Source organism: Cervus elaphus, chromosome 32 (assembly GCF_910594005.1).
Source record: "Cervus elaphus chromosome 32, mCerEla1.1, whole genome shotgun sequence".
NCBI classification, from domain to species: Eukaryota; Metazoa; Chordata; class Mammalia; order Artiodactyla; family Cervidae; genus Cervus; species Cervus elaphus.
Genome location: NC_057846.1, coordinates 27,436,465 through 27,453,723, shown reverse-complemented (window position 1 = coordinate 27,453,723; position 17,259 = coordinate 27,436,465). Strand labels below are relative to the sequence as shown.

Sequence of the window (17,259 nt, the reverse complement as noted above, 5' to 3'; positions counted from 1 at the left end):
GAAACACCAAAACATAAAGTGGAAGCAATATTGTAACACATTCAATAAAGACTTTTTAAATGGTCCACATAAAATCTAAAAAAAAAAAAAAAGGAAAAAATTATGTGCTATTTTAGAAGGGCCACGGGCAGGCATATTGGTTTAGCTGAAGCCTTCTTCTACCTGCAGTGCAGGAGACCTGGGTTCAATCTCTGGGTTGCAGATCCCTGGAGAAGGGCATGGCAACCCACCCCAGTATTCTTGACTGGAGAATCCCATGGACAGAGGAGCCTGTTGGGCTACAGTCCATGGGGTCCAAAGAGTCGGACACGACTGAGTGACTTACACGCACACACACCACTTCTACCCAGTAGTTGTAACATTGCTAAGTTAACCCGTCTTTTAAAAGAGTAATGATCCTATTAGGTTAAACCATGTGAAATTGCTGGGGTTTATTCAAAAACAGTCAAATGCTGATCTATAAAGCTGAACCTAAATGATTGCCCCCGTCTCATAGGACTATTGAATTGAAGATAATTTGAGATCATAAAGAGAGAAAGCATTGCTGAGATGTCTGGAGTGCCACATGAGTGGGGTGTGATGTTCTCTACTTATTATGATAAGGACGACTATTTGGTAAATTCCAGTTAATATCGTCACTAGTTTGATGCTTCATTGGAGAAAAAAATTGCAAGCTGCAAGTTAACTATTCAACTATGTGAAGTATACTTTGCCTCTTAACATTATTAGGGCTTGGAGGTAGACCCAAATGGTTTAAATTTAGTCAGAGTGTGTGGTTTTAATCAGGATAGGATTTATATTCTATCTGAAGCATAATTTAATTGGACCTTATCCTGTCCAAGATATAACTCAGAATGCAGATGGAAATTAAAATGGTTATATAACATCTATAATGAAAGCTCTTCCATTTGAATTCTTTTATTTATGTATTTATTTAAAAGGAGCCTGCCAGTATTTCCTGGCAATGTTTTTTCTTCTGAAACATCAAAGGCGAATATTCTGTCATACAGTATTTTCACTCTTTGTCAAGGCAATATTTTTTAAGTAATCAAAGTAGATGTATTTTGTACTTGATAGATCGCTGAGGGGTTTTGAAGTTTTATTAGCAGTGTGTATGACCTAAGGAACATCTTATTAACTGTGAGAAATATACTTTCTATGCTTTACTTGACTTATCATCGGCACTAAAACAAAAAATTTCCCATCCCTTGTCTCTGACTTGGCATCAGCTGTGTGGAATTTTCTCACAGGCGCTCTTCTCTCCCCTTCTTTCTTTTCCCCAACAGCTGTGATGGCGTTCCTGTTTGACCTGAAGGCCCTCGTGGACATGATGTCCATTGGGACACTTCTGGCCTACTCTCTGGTCGCGGCCTGTGTTCTCATCCTCAGGTGGGTTGTCCTCCTTGCCGGATGGGTCTGAAGCGTGTGTGTCAGTTGGCACCCAGGAAATAAAGACAGTTAGGGCTCACTGGCCTTGTTTGCGTGGAGTTAGGAGAATCCCAGAGAAAAAGGGGCCTGGTGGGCTGCCGTCTGTGGGGTCGCACAGAGTCGGACACAACTGAAGCGGCTTAGCAGCAGCAGCAGCTGTCTCTCAGAAGTGAGAAGCCATGGGCATACAAATGTGAATACGAAGCCTATTTAGCATACTTGGTCCTTAAGCAAATAAATACAGTTGTTAATTATCAATAGGTTGGCCTAATCTATGTGAACAACAAATTCTCATAATGCATAAAAACACTTTAGAATACTGTATTTTTAGTCCTGGTGATGCAGCTGCTAAGCTCTCAGGCTAAAGCTTTAGTCTTTATATGAATGGCCGCGTCCCTTTGCTGTTGGCCTGAAACTCTCAGAACGGTGTTAACTGGCTGTCCTGGCGCTCAGCCTCTCAGTCTTGACCGACTCTTTGCAACCCCATGGACTGCAGCATGCCAGGCTTCCCTGTCATAGTGTAATAATTAATAAATAAACAATAAGTTCCTACTGTATTCATGGGGTCACAAAGAGTCGGACACGACTGAGCGACCGAACTGAACTGAACTGTGTAGCACAGGGAACTATATTCAGTATCCCATAATAAACCATAATGGAAAAAGCATATGAAAAAGGACATATATAAACTGAAACACTTTGCCGTACGCCAGAAACTAACACAGCATTATAAATCAACTATACTTCAGTTAAAAAATAGAATAATTATATAAGAGTACATTTATTCAGTAGACTGTTCTACAGCAAATAAAATGATATTTAATTATATGGAGAGATATATTAGTTTCTGGATGCAAAGCTACATGTAGTATCTGAATTTATTTAACTAACATACATTTACACACAAAAAATGATTTTTGCAAATATATATACATATTTGCATTTTTAACTGGCTGAAATTGTAATAAAATGCTAACAGTGATTCACACTGAATGTTATGGATGGTTTTAATTTTCTTCTGCTTGCTTTTGTGTATTTTTTCACAGTGAACATATTTCTTCTTCAGATGGGAGACAAATATTACTTTTAAATTTAAGCAAAAGCTTCTCAGAAGATCGCACTGGGGAGACCAGGGCAGATGTTGGGAGCTAAAGCAGGCTGATATCTTGACACCAGCCAAAGAGGAAGGGGATCAGTAATAAAGGAGAATGGGTGGGAGGTGGCTGATGAGGGAGATGAGACTGGAGGCAGGCTGCAATGAGACCTTCCAATACCAAACTGAAGGCTGCATATTATATTACCCTGTGCGTGCGTGTGTGCTAAGTCGCTTCAGTCGTGTCTGACTCTTTGCGACCCCATGGACTGTAGCCCGCCAGGCTCCTCTGTCCATGGGATTCTGCAGGCAAGCGTGCTGGAGTGGATTGCCATGCCCTCCTCCAGAGGATCTTCCCGACCCAGGGATTGAACCTACGTCTCCTGCGGCTCCTACATTGCGGGCGGACTGTTTACTCCTGAGCCACGGGGGAAGCCCCGGTTACCCTGTAGCTGATATTTAACCAGGGTTTCTGTTAACAGGGTTGCTGTGTTCATGAACGGCATCTCCCTTGAACATAGATAATTCCAGAGTAATCATTTATTGTCACAGGTGCCTCACGTTAAAATGTAACTCTCTTCGGCGTCTAATATATATAACTTTCTAATCAAGTGGTTATCAGGAAATTCGGAGTTGCTGCAGGTATTTTGCTGAGCACGTGTGTGACCTGCCTCAGCAACCCTGAGGCTGCAGCCACAAGACTTGTGCATTTACTGCACCAGCTGTGAATGGAAATATCTCCGTTAGAGTTTTAGGTGCTTGTTTCATTTGGACCAAGTGTCTGTTTGAGAATAAAGACACACACTTTTACTTGGAATAGGTACCAGCCCGGCTTATCTTACGAGCAGCCCAAGCATTGCTCTGAGAAAGAAGCTCTGGGATCGTGTGCCAACAGAACCTCCAAAAGCGAGTCTCAGGTCACCATGCTGCCAGGACAGGGCTTCAGCCTGCGAACCCTCTTCAACCCCTCGCTTCTGCCCACAAAACAGTCTGCTTCTCTCGTCAGCTTTCTGGTAGGATTCCTGGGTAAGTTCCCTTCACCATATACATTATAAAGACCCAGTGTGTTGGGGGTGGGGGCGGGGTGGAGCAGGTATGATGTGAAAGAGGATGAAAGAATATGTTAGCACTGCTCTCAGTCCTGAAATGTTCACCTAAGGGGTCACTGGTCATTGAGACCTTCCTTATGTTAGCAGGATAAGTCGATGGTATATTGGTAATTGAAGAAGAAAAGAAGAAATTCCCTAAGGCAGGGGTCCCCGCCCCTGGGATCTAATGCCTGATGATCCGAGGTGGGGGGGCTGATGTAATAATGATAGAGATAAAGTGCACAGTAACTGTAACACACTTGAATCATCTGCAAACCATCCCCTACCATCCATGGAAAAATTGTCTTCCATGAAACTGGTCTCTGATGCCAGAAAGGTTGGGAACTGCTGCCCTGAGGTGAGGGTGGCAGAAGTACAGAATTGGTCCATTTCGTGAGCCGTGAGGGTTCTTCCTGTGGGAAGCGAAGCACCCCTGCCCGTAGCTGAACTGGGACCCGGGGAGCGTGGGAGGCCGTACCGCAGATCCTGCTTGCTCACCCACAGTTATGTAATCAAGCGTATTTTCAGCAACATTTATTGATGTGCCAGGAACCCCCCCTGGGCACTTGGGATGTCAGGAAAGATGGTTCTTGCTCTCATTGGACTTTACAGAGCAGCCGCATTGGTGGCGAGCTAAGGGCAGTACAGCTTTATCTGAGAGCGCATGGTAGGGACCCCTAATTCAGACTCGATGATCAGAGATCATCTGGGTAGGCAGTGATGCCGCTCTGAAACAGGAAGAAAAGGTGCAGATCATGTATTATCTGTTTATATGAACAGTGTCTACAACAGCTGCACACGAACAGACTTGCTTTCCCCATTGGAAAAAAAGGGAACTAGCTACCCTGGACAATGTTCCATCAATCCAAGTGATGTCATCTGAGACTGGCAGAAAGGCAGGATGGTAGAGCCCAGAGGGGAGGCTGCCTTCTAAGGAGGAGACAGTCATGAGTGGGCGAAGAGGGATTCTTAAGTCATGGAAATCAGGCATGTCTTTCCAAAATAGAAATGAAGAATCTTAGTATTTGGCAGAGTAGATACATAAAGAACTTGATATCAAAATAAACTTTGAATGCAGGGGTCTGAGTGAAGGTCACGTGCTGGTTTTGTTTCACGAACATGTCATCTCCGCAGCATTCCTCATCCTGGGCCTGAGTGTTCTGACCACGCACAGCGTCCACGCCATCGCCAGACGGGAAGCGTGGAGCCTGGCTCTCCTGGTGCTGTTTCTCATTCTCTGTGCTGCCATTGTGCTCATCATCTGGAGGCAGCCCCAGAATCAGCAGAAAGTCGCCTTTATGGTATGTGTCATGAGGATTCATGATCCTAAATATCATTCATGTTTTCTCTTGTACGTTAGTTTTTGTGACTTTAAAAAAAAATTAAGGACTTCCCTGGTGGCTCAGACGGTAAAGCGTCTGTCTACAATGCTGGAGACCTGGGTTCGATCCCTGGGTTGGGAAGATTCCCTGGAGAAGGAAATGGCAACCCACTCCAGTACTCTTGCCTAGAAAATCCCATGGATGGAGGAGCCTGGTGCAGGCTACTGTCCATGGGGTCGCAAAGAGTCCCTACTTATCTCCCAAATCCAATCATAACCAAAACTATAGAAAACATTAAAAAAAAAAAAAATTAAAAAAGCACTCTGATGATGTTAACCAGTGAACAAGGTCCTTTGGGATGCTCCTTTTTGTCTTAAGTATTCTTTTCAAAAACTTGAGTGTGCTCCTAGTACATTATTCTATATAATAGTAAACAAATTTCTTGTTCAGTAAAGCATCAGAAAAATAACTAGAATATTTTACAAATACAAGGAAGTCCACACCCAAAGCCCTTCCACTGTGAAGTGAAGTTATATTCTGTCCCATTTGAACTCAGAATGTAGCTTGAAGAGGGTTTCCTGGAAGAAGCCCCCTGAGATCTCAAGAGTAGTCAGAGTTCCAGTGGCATGCCCTCTTAATATTGGAATGAAACCAGTAAACCCTAAGCTAAACCCTGAGACCTGCTGCATCTTGGTGATAATGCAGGTGTTAGCGGCTGGATAGCCCCCTGTAGCTTTGCGCTGCAGTAAACAATGGGAAATATGGGGCTCCTTTCAGTATTCTCTGGATGTTGCTGTTTAGTCACTCAGTCGTGTCTGACTCTTCTGCAGCCCCATGGACTGTAGCCCGCTGGGCTCCTCTGTCCATGGAATTCTCTAGGCAAGAATACTGGAGTGGGTTGCCATTCCCTTTTCCAGGGGATCTTCCCAACCCAGGGATCGAACCCAGGTCTCCTGCATTACAGGTGGATTCTTTACCATTGAGCCATCTGGGAAGCCCATTCTGTAGATGAGTGGTTTTTGTTCAAGTAGTTCTTTTTGTGAGAATATAATCTTACACACTGTGACAGTATCTATGTTTGTCAAATTAGTTGCCACCATGTCAAAACAAGTTGAGGAATGTGTTTTAAAAGTTGAGTATATCTGAGATGTTTTCCTCCTTAGGTTCCATTCTTACCCTTCCTGCCAGCCTTCAGCATCCTGGTGAACATTTACCTGATGGTCCAGTTGAGTACAGACACCTGGATCAGATTTAGCATCTGGATGGCGCTTGGTAGGTCTTCTCCTGTTTTCACTTTCTGAAACTGGGCTCTCTCTTTCCCATGTCATGCGCCATTTCAGAGAAATGCACCCCACCCCCTTCCTAGAAACAAAAGCTTTTTTTTGGTTTCCTCCTTTCCCAAGTTTTAGAATACCTGAGTGCCTACTTTTCCAGATGTTTTCCAAATACCTTTTTATAATTCAGTTGCTGCAGTAACCCTGTAAAACTCTGTGGATTCGATTTTTCCTAACTTCTTGAGTGAGAAAAATGAAGCTTCCCCCATCAAAAGTCAAGGGATCTAGTTTGCAAATAGCACCCTTGGAGTCTGACTGCAGAGCCAGTTCCTTCCAGAGCACTATTGAATTTCTGGCAACATTTTGAATAAGCTAATTGCAAGAAATTTCTTTTCTGGTACCCAGATGTCTTTCTGTTAGACCCGTGGGGTGGAGTTTGACCTTACATACTGTGAATGAGCTTGTTTACATCTCTACTCATCGGTTTTCATCATGATTTCTTCAGTGTCCTGTGTGAAAGCTGACTTGGAAATTCGACTTTAACTTTGCGGTCACTGGTGGCCTGAGGAGTTTGAGCCCTTTTGGCATTATAATGGTTCTGGTTTTGGCATAATGAGTCTCATTCACTTTTGTGTGTATGTGTGTATTTGCTTTGGCTATAAACTAACTTCATTTCAGTCTCAAGCCACCAACCCGCTTGAGCCAATGGGAGGTTTAACCTAGTTGTTTTTCCCCTCCCCCAACAGCTACCCTAGGTTTGCCCATTTGGGGGGATCTGACACAGTGCCAGGGAATTTGGGTGGATCAAAAGTTACCGTCCACACAGGTTGCACTGGAGCATTCTGTCACTGCGGCCGCTCCCGGTCGGCAGCTCTGTCGCATCAGGGCCAGGATCCTGATGGGAGCCCCCTGTGACTCAGCGGTGCCCTCTGGGATGAACCAGTCATTCCTTCCGGGTCTCCCCACCTCCCCCGGGGCACAGGAAGCGGAACTCCCTCCCTTCCTCGGAGCCCAGAAGACGCTGAACTCTGGCGGAGAGCTTCCCCACGCTCCTGCCTCTCCGCGGACCACTGCCTCTCTCCTCCAGTGGTAGCTCCCTGAAGCTCAGCCGCGTGCCTGACCTTGCAGAAGGGCGGGAACTGCAGGGCCAGACGCCCCGTGTTTCACTCCTCCCCTGCTGCTTTTTAGCCGTGTCGCCTGCTTCACGTTCCACCCCTGCTTCTGTGCCTCTGTTTCTTTGTAAAACAGTGGCATCGCTACCTTTATTTGAGGACAGGAAGGCTAGAGCACCAAACCTCTAAGGACATGAGAGGAAACAGAATCAGTTCTCACAACTGCACATGCCAAAATACACATTGGTGGCCTGCTTCCCATTGGTTTACATAGGAAAATTATAAGGCATTTCACATCAACCCAAAACTCTCAATCAATTTTTAAAATTATAGCTAAAACACAGCAAAAATGCCTACATATCCTGTGAGAATACTTAAAACCTTTCCCCTCTGATCCTCAGTCAGTGTGGTTGTTAATAAACGGTTGCTTTGCACATAGTTATTCATCCTCTCCTGGTGACAGTGACATTTGTAAGGCACACCCCTGTTCCCTGCTCACACGGGGTGTGTGTGTTGTCGCTTTGGTTATGTCTGACGGTTTGCAACCCCGTGGCCTGTAGCCCGCCAGGCCCCTCTGCCCATGGGCTTCTCTAGGCGAGAATACTGGAGTGGGTTGGATGCCCTCCTCCAGGGGATCTTCCCAACCCAGGAATCAAACCCAGGTCTCTGGCATTGCAGGCAGATTCTTTATCCACTAAGACACCTGGGAAGCCCATTCACACAGGACATGTTTTCCAAACTGTCTGTCTCTGTCTCCAATAATCCGGCACTTGTATTTGGGAAGTATTTGAGACTTTTCCCCATATATCCTTTTGTTTAAAGTATAGTGTTAACTTTTGTGGAGGTAAATAGTTTTTTACATAAATATTTCAAAAATATTTATTAAGAAAAACATGCATGTACAATTCAGTTCAGTTCAGTCGCTCAGTTGTGTCCAACTCTTTACGACCCCATGAACTGCAGCACGCCAGGCCTCCCTGTCCCATCACCAACTCCCGGAGTTTACTCAGACTCATGTCCATTGAGTCAGTCACACCGTCCAACCATCTCATCCTCTGTCGTCCCCTTCTCCTCCTGCCCTCAGTCTTTCCCAGTATCAGGGTCTTTTCAAATAAGCTCTTCACATCAGGGGGCCAAAGTATTGGAGTTTCAGCTTGAAAATCAGTCCTACCAATGAACACCCAGGACTGATCTCCTTTAGGATGGACTGGTTGGACTCCTTGCAGTCCAAGGACCTCTCAAGAGTCTTCTCCAACACCACAATTCAAAAGCATCAATTCTTCAGCACTAGCTTTATAGTCCAACTCTCACATCCATACATTACCACTTGGAAAAACCATAGCCTTGACTAGACGGACCTTTGTTGACTAATGTCTCTGCTTTTTAATATCCTATCTAGTTTGGTCATAACTTTCCTTCCAAGGAGTAAGCATCTTTTAATTTCATGGCTGCAGTCACCATCTGCAGTGAGTTTGAAGCCCCCAAAAATAAAGTCAGCCATTGTTTCCCCATCTATTTGCCATGAAGTGATGGGACCGGATGCCATGATCTTAGTTTTCTGAATGTTGACCTTTAAGCCAACTTTTTCACTCTCCTCTTTCACTTTCATCAAGAGGCTCTTTAGTTCTTCACTTTCTGCCATAAGGGTGGTGTCATCTGCATATCTCAGGTTTTTTATATTTCTCCCAGCAATTTTGATTCCAGCTTGTGCTTCCTCCAGCCCAGTGTTTCTCATGATGTACTCTGCATATAAATTAAATAAGCATGGTGACAATATATAGCCTTGACATACTCCTTTTCCTATCTGGAACCAGTCTGTTGTTCCATGTCCAGTTCTAACTGTTGCTTCCTGACCTGCATACAGGTTTCTCAAGAGGCAGGTCAGGTGGTCTGGTATTCCCATCTCTTGAAGAATTTTCCACAGTTTATTGTGATCCACACAGTCAGAGGCTTTGGCAGAGTCAATAAAGCAGAAATAGATGTTTTTCTGGAACTCTCTTGCTTTTTTGATGATCTGGTGGATGTTAGCAATTTGAGCTCTGGTTCCTCTGCCTTTTCTAAAACCAGCTTGAGCATCTGGAAGTTCACGGTTCACGTATTGCTGAAGCCTGGCTTGGAGAATTTTGAGCATTACTTTGCTAGCATGTGAGATGAGTGCAATTGTGCAGTAGTTTGAACATTCTTTGGCATTGCCTTTCTTTGGAATTGGAATGAAAACTGACCTTTTCCAGTCCTGTGGCCACTGCTGAGTTTTCCAAATTTGCTGGCATATTGAGTGCAGCACTTTCACAGCATCATCTTTTAGGATTTGAAATAGCTCAACTGGAATTCCGTCACCTCCACTGGCTTTGTTTATAGTGATGCTTCCTAAGGCCCACTTGACTTCACATTCCAGGATTGCAATATTGCATATACAGATTGCACGTTAAAAGTGAGGAAGCACTTTCTACTGGGAAGACGTCTGTCAGCGACCTTGCATGGAATATGCTGTACTTGCATTCTGCCCTTCTAAAATAGCACAGAAAGAGAAGGCACAAAAGATCCTATTATGTTCTGTATTAAATTTTCCACATACAGGAGGGGGCGTATACACACACACACACACACACACACACACACACACACACACACACACACACACACACACACACACACACACACACACACACACACACACACACACACACACACACACACACACACCAGTGGCTGATTGATGTCAGTGTGTGGCAGAGGCCAACACAACATTGCAGAGCAATTGTCCACCAGTAAAAAAAAAAGAAAACTTTACTTGTACAGTCATTTTATGTCACACCAAAAGCTGATTTCTTTTTCCCCTGAAAGGTTTCCTGATTTACTTCGCTTATGGCATTAGACACAGCCTGGAGGGTAATCCAAGGGATGAAGACGATGATGAAGATATGTATTCAGACAACATTAACGCAGCAACAGAAGAAAAATCTGCCATGCAAGATGGTGACGATCACCAAAGAAACCTGAGCTTACCTTTCATTTTCCACGAAAAGACGAGCGAGTGCTAGTGCCGGCTGGGACAGAACTGGTCCAGAGTCTTCACATACATAGTCTGCATGGAGGGAGCCGTGACGACGTCGTCACCACACCAGGTTGTCATGGATTTGCTGCAGACATAGTTCACCCTAATTTATACTCACTCACCTGAACAGCACCTCCTCTGACGGTGACTCACACATCTAGGGAAACCACTCTGAGCTCGCTCCTCCATGAGAAATATCCCCCAGATAGTGGGAATGTGGGCGTGTGTGTGCATATGTTTGTATATGTTGGGGAATATCAATGTTAAAAGTTGTTGGTGTCTTACTCTTATCGCATTGCATTTTTCCAGTGTTGTCATTCATCGGTAGCCTCTACTGCCCACACTGAAAGGGAGGTGATCACTGAATAGAAAAGTATCTTGAATGTGCTGGGTGTGGTTGGGGAAATAACTGTTGCTTTTCCTTATTGGACTTTATGTCAAGTTAGAACATCCTAAAATTGCGTTTACCCATCATTGTATCTGTCGTTGGTCTGGAGTAAGGGGAGGGGATAGGAAATGAGCCTTTTCTGTAGCTTATAAATGTCGGGTTTAGTCCAGAGTTTTCTTCTGTGAGGTGTGACAGTTTGCTGAAAGTTCAGCCAGTGGGATTGCCGGTGTCTGTAGTACCGCAGGGCAGGAGTGGCCTTCTGTGTCAGCAGGTGGCAGGCACCCTCTGAATGGCCGTCGTCTTTGAGACAGTGGTCCTTGAATGTGAGGCCTTCACCTGGTGTGAATGCTATCTTCCCCGCTCCCCCACCCCGCCCCAGTCCAGTCAGGGGCTGGCGAGAGCTAGTGTGAGCTCCAAGGGACCCTTGTGAAAGTGAAAGGTGAAAGTGAAGGTGGTCCCCGTGGGCAGGAGGCTCGTGTAAGTGGCAGATAGGAGGACGCATTTGAAGATTAGAGTAGTCAGGTGCTTGGATAAGACCCCGAACACCCCTGTTTTAAAAGTCACTTAAAATAAGCCAGTAGAACCTCCCAGATCACATAATTGGTGGAATGATTTATACCTTTTTCCATTAGTTAATAAATAATCACAGTTCACAATTTATTTAGGGTTTTTTTTTTCCCTAAACCAGTAGTAAATTCTGTCTTTACTACATGCAAAAAAGGGGGGAAAAAATGAAGGAATACAAGAAAATTCCCCTGTTCTGATTTTAAAGTCCCTGTTCAGTTATTAAAGGGCATTTGGCCCAATATGAGGGGTTTGGATTTAATTTGCTTCTGATGTTTCTTTTGGAAACATTTAGGGATATTTTTCTTCCCCATCCCATAAATTGTTCAGCACTTTTTATTTCATTTATTTTTAAATGACCACACTAAAACTACTGATGCAAGTTCCAGTATTCTAGAAAAACCCATCAGTGGTTGAGGAATAGAATATTTTAGTTAAATACATGATTATTTAAAACATCAAGCCAAAAAATTAACCTAATTGAATTAAAGCCATAGAAACACACTAACCTTTATACGAGTAATTTGTTTTTAAATGTATGATTCTCAAATTACTGTATTTCATTTTATAGGGTTATCTAATAAGTGGACTACTTATCTTCCGTGTGTTTCGCTTCTCATGAATTACTTTTCTTACAAATAATTACATGGTTCACTAGATGAGACTAGCACATTATCAAGCCCAGGTGACCAGCTTAAGACAAAGGCAAGGAAAACACTTACTTTCTGACAGCTCTTCCAAGAGATCAGCCATTTTATTTTCGTCATTCAAAAGCAAGTTTTGATTATTTAGGGGTTTATTGTGATGAAAAATCCAGTAAACAGGAAAGTCTGGGTGCTAGTGTTGTAGCATCTCGGATCTAGAACTCAGAACTAACATTCCACAATTTCCAGGGTGCACATAGTAAAATCTGAGGCCCAGTATTGCATGTTTTACTGGAGAGGAAGAGTTGGCTGTGCAAGAGGTGAAGTATTTCTGTAACCATTACTGTGGGCCTAATCCTAGATCCTTGCTGTTACTGCAGCATTCTGAGAAGCACTTTGATTCGGTAATCAGGCCCTGCACATGGGAATATGAAAATTTCATGTGTGAATATTAAACCTTTTACTGTAGCACAATCAAGAAATTTATCTAGAACGTGACAGGCAGCTAAAACTATTATGCCCACTGTGTTCAATTAGGAGCAGAATTGAGTTAAAAATAATTTTTCCACCTTGAAACACTTTACAAACACAAATGTCTATGAAAGATGCTTTGTTCATGACTATCCTTTTTTTCTGTGAAAACTCAAATATCTTTGTATGTATGTGTGAGTGTATATGTTAATATATACCCATGTATATATATGTGTGTTTGTGTGTTTCAAATGTTGGTGTTTAAGTCAGCTGGGTTTATGATGGGCTTTGGAAATGATCCTGTTGTCTAGATTTTAAAAACCCAACTGACAGAAAAAATGTTTTGTATTGATAGGTAGCTATGCTTATGCAAAATGTTTAGGTTTTAAACTATTTTGAAATATATGGCAATTTTATATGTATAATATTTTCTATAGATAGATTCTTTCAGAAAGATATATTTATAATGTTTCTAATATGAAATCACTGAAGTCTAGTACATTAGGTGCTTTATGATCTGAAATGCAGTGGGGTGGGGGCATTAGGGAATTTCTGTTTACTTTTTTCTGCTGTACCTTTTCTGACATTTCTGTCTTGGTTTGTGCTTTTTTAGGAAAAGTCAGCACTACCAGGTCTTTTACTATTTCTCTGTTCCTACATTTGAATTCACAACCTTTTGAACAAAATGTTGTTTTTGCTTTCTTAGAATTGCCAAAATGTTCTTTGTGGATTTTACTAGTAATCAGACACACTTATATAAACTTTTTTCCAGAAATTAAAAAAATACATATGCATTCTCTTAATTGTGATTGAGTAAAAACAGCTTAAATTACTTTTCTTTTTTTGCACTAGAAAATCTGCTCTCTGAACATTTTCAGTGAGAAACTTCTTATAATAGCACTTTTATTTTATACTCTTATGATTTGTGAATAACGATACAAAGGCCATACCAACCCAACATTTAACAAGGTAGCTATGCAAGTCCAAAATTTTAACTACTTATATTAGAACTTCTGATATATACTGAAATACAGATTATTGCTTAATTAATGCCATTTTCCCCAGAGATGAATATCTAGAAAAGTAAGACCAAAACATCATTTGGAATATATACATTAATGAAAAACTAATGTTGTATCTATAAAACCTATTGCCACACTTGATAGAAAATATCTGTTTCAGAATTATCTGTTTCCTTTAAAAGACAAGACCCTATCTTCTTTTAATTTTTCTGAATAAAGGATTTTTTAAACTTTAAAATTTTAAATAATAATTTTAAAATATTTTCCAAGTCCTGGGCATGTTACAATCTTTTGAATTAGAAATTATATTTACCAGATGATTTTCTAAATGTATTTAACTGTTTAGCAGGGGGAATAAAGGAATCGTAATTGCCTGCCAATGCTGATAAAGCTGGAGGGACTAGATTAGTCTGAGCTCTTTTTCCTCTTAGATCAGCATATTCTGAGATTATAAACCACATGACACAGTTGTGCCAAGATGCCAACTCTTCCTTCCCTGTGATGTTGCCCATGATGTTCTCTGCCTAGGTATCTGCTGATACGCTTCAAGCGACAGTAGAATTCAAACCAGAAATATGAATACAGTGTCCCATCTAATTTTAAAGGATTGGGTTTAGAGTGTGCATCATGGAATATTAATATACATGCGCTTCGTGTGAATGTCTTGTGGGGGTGTTATTAGCTTGGTTTTTTGGCTTGTTTTTGATTTTTGACTAGTGCCAAAATAGTGCCTTCTCTGTACATTTTCTACCTAACATTTTCTAGCTTGTTCTAAAATATCAAGGGAAGAAGTACCAAAGTTCACGTAGGAACTAATGCCAGCACAGGTCATTAATTTTCAGACACAAAGATGTGTGAAAATAACATTGTTTGACTTCGTTGTTTAGCCGAGTTTCTTTTTTATCTCCTTGTATAATTATATTTAAACATTTTTTAATGGCTTTCTGGTTTCTGAATTTTGAGAGGCCTGATCTACTGTTGTTGTGGTTGTTGGTTTAGTGGTTGGTTTTTGTAACGTTTGTTACTGTTTTTATGTACACAGTTTAGTCTTGTTCATTTCAAATGCATTTTGTTATGACTCAACCCAATCAGCAGCCCTGGGAGCACTGTTTTAGCTTTTATCACCTCAGCTGAGGCCACTGTCGCTGTCTCTGGCTTTCCAGGGCCTTCAGTGACCCCTGACAGCAGCTCCGTGGGGGTCACAACCAGGACCGTGGGGCAGGCAGGCTGCAAAGTGTGAGTGTCTGGAGCTCCCTTTGTTGGGGAGTCTTGGGATGACAGGACAGGATATGAAGTGAAAAACCAAGGTAGTTGGGGTCCTTCGTTTCAGCTCCAAATATCCCGTGAGTACAAGGTAAATGATGAGGACCAAGGACCCTCTCCGACTCGTGGGAAGGATGGCTGCTCCTTGAACTGCTCCATAGGTCCTGGCCCCCGCGGGTTCTGCACCAGCACGGACAGCCTTGGCAGCGGACGCGCACGGGCCGCGGCCCCATTGGTAAAGAACCTTGTGTTGCCAGCGTGGCTGGTTTCTCTGGCCCATGCCTGCTTATCTGGCTCTTCATCTTTGGTATCCATTTGTCTCATTGCTTTCTTTTGTTATCATTGTACTTTTAGAAACCGTTGATAGGGCCTAAAACTCTACCGAAATTCTGTGTCTGTAAAAACCAACAGATACTTTGGTCTTACTCAAATACAGAGATTTTTTATCTGTGTGTAGGATTGTAGATAATTTTAAATTTACACGTTTTTGATGATAATCAGCTTTCCTTTTTGCTTATAACGTTGGATTATTGTTTAGAATTTGTAATAAATAAAAACTGCTGCTGCTTCACACTGTAATATGTGCTTTCTAACCATGTATTTTTAAAATAAATTTCAATATGACTTACCATGGTGTTGTATGCATATGTATCATACCTACCGAAAGCTTACATTTCACACATCAAATTTAAACTTTTTTTATTTAGGCCACTTTAGAGCTCAGAAGTGTAGTACAATCTAAATGGAAACGGTTATGTTGTTAATACTCACCTGGCAGCCGAGTACTATACGACTTCCAAGTCCTGTGAGAGACGTCCTTCACCATACCCAGTCTCTGTGACACAGTCCCCATACCAGTTGCTCCTGAAGCATGCCACCCCAGGACCACACATCTGAGGTCCTGCCGATCCAACTGCCATTTGTTTAATGCAGTGTCTTTGCCGTTGCTTTTGTCGGCAAGAAGCTCCTTGTTATGCTCCTGACCAAATCATAGCTTTCAGGAACTGGTGATCAGTGATCTATAACTAACAGAAATTTTGTACTGTATAGTGAATAAACATTTATCAACTGCAGCCCTCTTTACCCTTTGATGGGGAGGGAGGAGTCAGTTTTCTGACATGGTTCCAAGTTAGTTAAAATTGCAAATCTCCTAAATTATCTTCTTTAATTTTGAGATGCCATTGTGTATAGACTTAATTCCTGTTGGGTTTTTTTTTTTTTTTTTTTTTTCATAAATGGAAGGGAACACCCACCATGTTGAATTAAACGAGTATGAATTTATCCTGCGTTGAAAACCAAGCTAAAACAGCAAAGTATTTTCCAAATAGAAGCCTAAAACCCAATTTATCTGTTATTTATTGTTGTCTTGATTAGCATTGGTAAGTAGGTTTTGAGGCCCCCCCCCACTTCTGTGCTGGCACAGTGGAATCGTGTGAAGGGAAGGTCAGCAGGGTTGGCGTCTTCTGAGGCCCAGACCCTCAGCTTGTAGATGGCCGTCTTCTCGCTAATTCTTCACGTGATCGTCCCTCTGTGTGTATATGCGTGTGTGTCTATGTCCAAGTTTCTGCTTCTTATAAATGAGAATACCACTGTGTCTATGTCCAAGTTTCCACTTCTTACAAATAAGAATACCAGTGATGTTGGTTTAGGCTTGGGATTACAGAGTTCCAAAATTGTTGTCCTAATACCACCATTAAACAATTATATAATGGGAACATAAAAATAGACTTGAGCAAATGGAATGATAGATAACATCATGACACATTCTGGGATAGGATGATTTAATATTGTAAATATGAGCATTCTTCTTCCAAATAAAAACTCTATACAGTCATGCTCACAACAGAAAGTTTTTATGGAAGTTGACAAGGTGATTTGAAACTTCATCTGGAAGAGAAAATATACAATCATAGTTAACATGAAATCAATGATGGGGGCATCCCTTGCCCAAATAAATAACAAAATATACTATAAATCAATCAGGAAGCTTCCACAAGCCTCTTATCCTCATCCATCCGAGGGCAGACAGAATGAAAACCACAATCACAGAAAACTAGCCAAACTGATCACATGGACCACAGCCTTGTCTAACTCAATGAAACTATTAGCCCTGCCATGTAGGGCCACCCAAGACGGGTCATGGTGGAGAGGTCTGACAAAATGTGGTCCACTGGAGAAGGGAATGGCAAACCACTTGAGTATTCTTACCTTGAGAACCCCATGAACAGTATGAAAAGCCAAAAAGATAGGACACAGGGATGAACTCCCCAGGTTGGTAGGTGCCCAATATGCTACTGGAGAAGAGTGGAGAAATAACTCCAGAAGGAATAAAGAGATGGAGCCAAACCAAAATCAATGCCCAGTTGTGGATGTGACTGTTGATGGAAGATAAGTCTAATGCTGTAAAGGACAATATTGCATTGGAACCTGGAATGTTAGGTCCGTGAATCAAGGTAAATTGAACCTGGTCAAAAAGGAGATGGCAAGAGTGAACACTGACATTTTAAAATGGACTGGAATGGGTGAATTTAACTC

At 42.1% G+C, this 17,259-nt stretch overlaps 1 protein-coding gene across 4 annotated transcripts in view; it reads left to right on the top strand.

Moving 5' to 3' along the window:
- Nucleotides 1-15,353, top strand: part of SLC7A2 (solute carrier family 7 member 2) — a 71,876-nt gene extending 56,523 nt beyond the window's left edge. For all 4 annotated transcript variants that reach the window (XM_043893488.1, XM_043893486.1, XM_043893489.1 and 1 more), the window contains 5 exons: nucleotides 1,287-1,389; nucleotides 3,342-3,547; nucleotides 4,744-4,910; nucleotides 6,095-6,203; nucleotides 10,162-15,353. In XM_043893488.1, the coding sequence (XP_043749423.1) occupies nucleotides 1,287-1,389; nucleotides 3,342-3,547; nucleotides 4,744-4,910; nucleotides 6,095-6,203; nucleotides 10,162-10,358 (782 nt within the window). In that variant the 3' untranslated portion in view covers nucleotides 10,359-15,353. The remainder of the gene's footprint in view (nucleotides 1-1,286; nucleotides 1,390-3,341; nucleotides 3,548-4,743; nucleotides 4,911-6,094; nucleotides 6,204-10,161) is intronic.
- The last annotated feature ends 1,906 nt before the right edge of the window (nucleotides 15,354-17,259 follow it).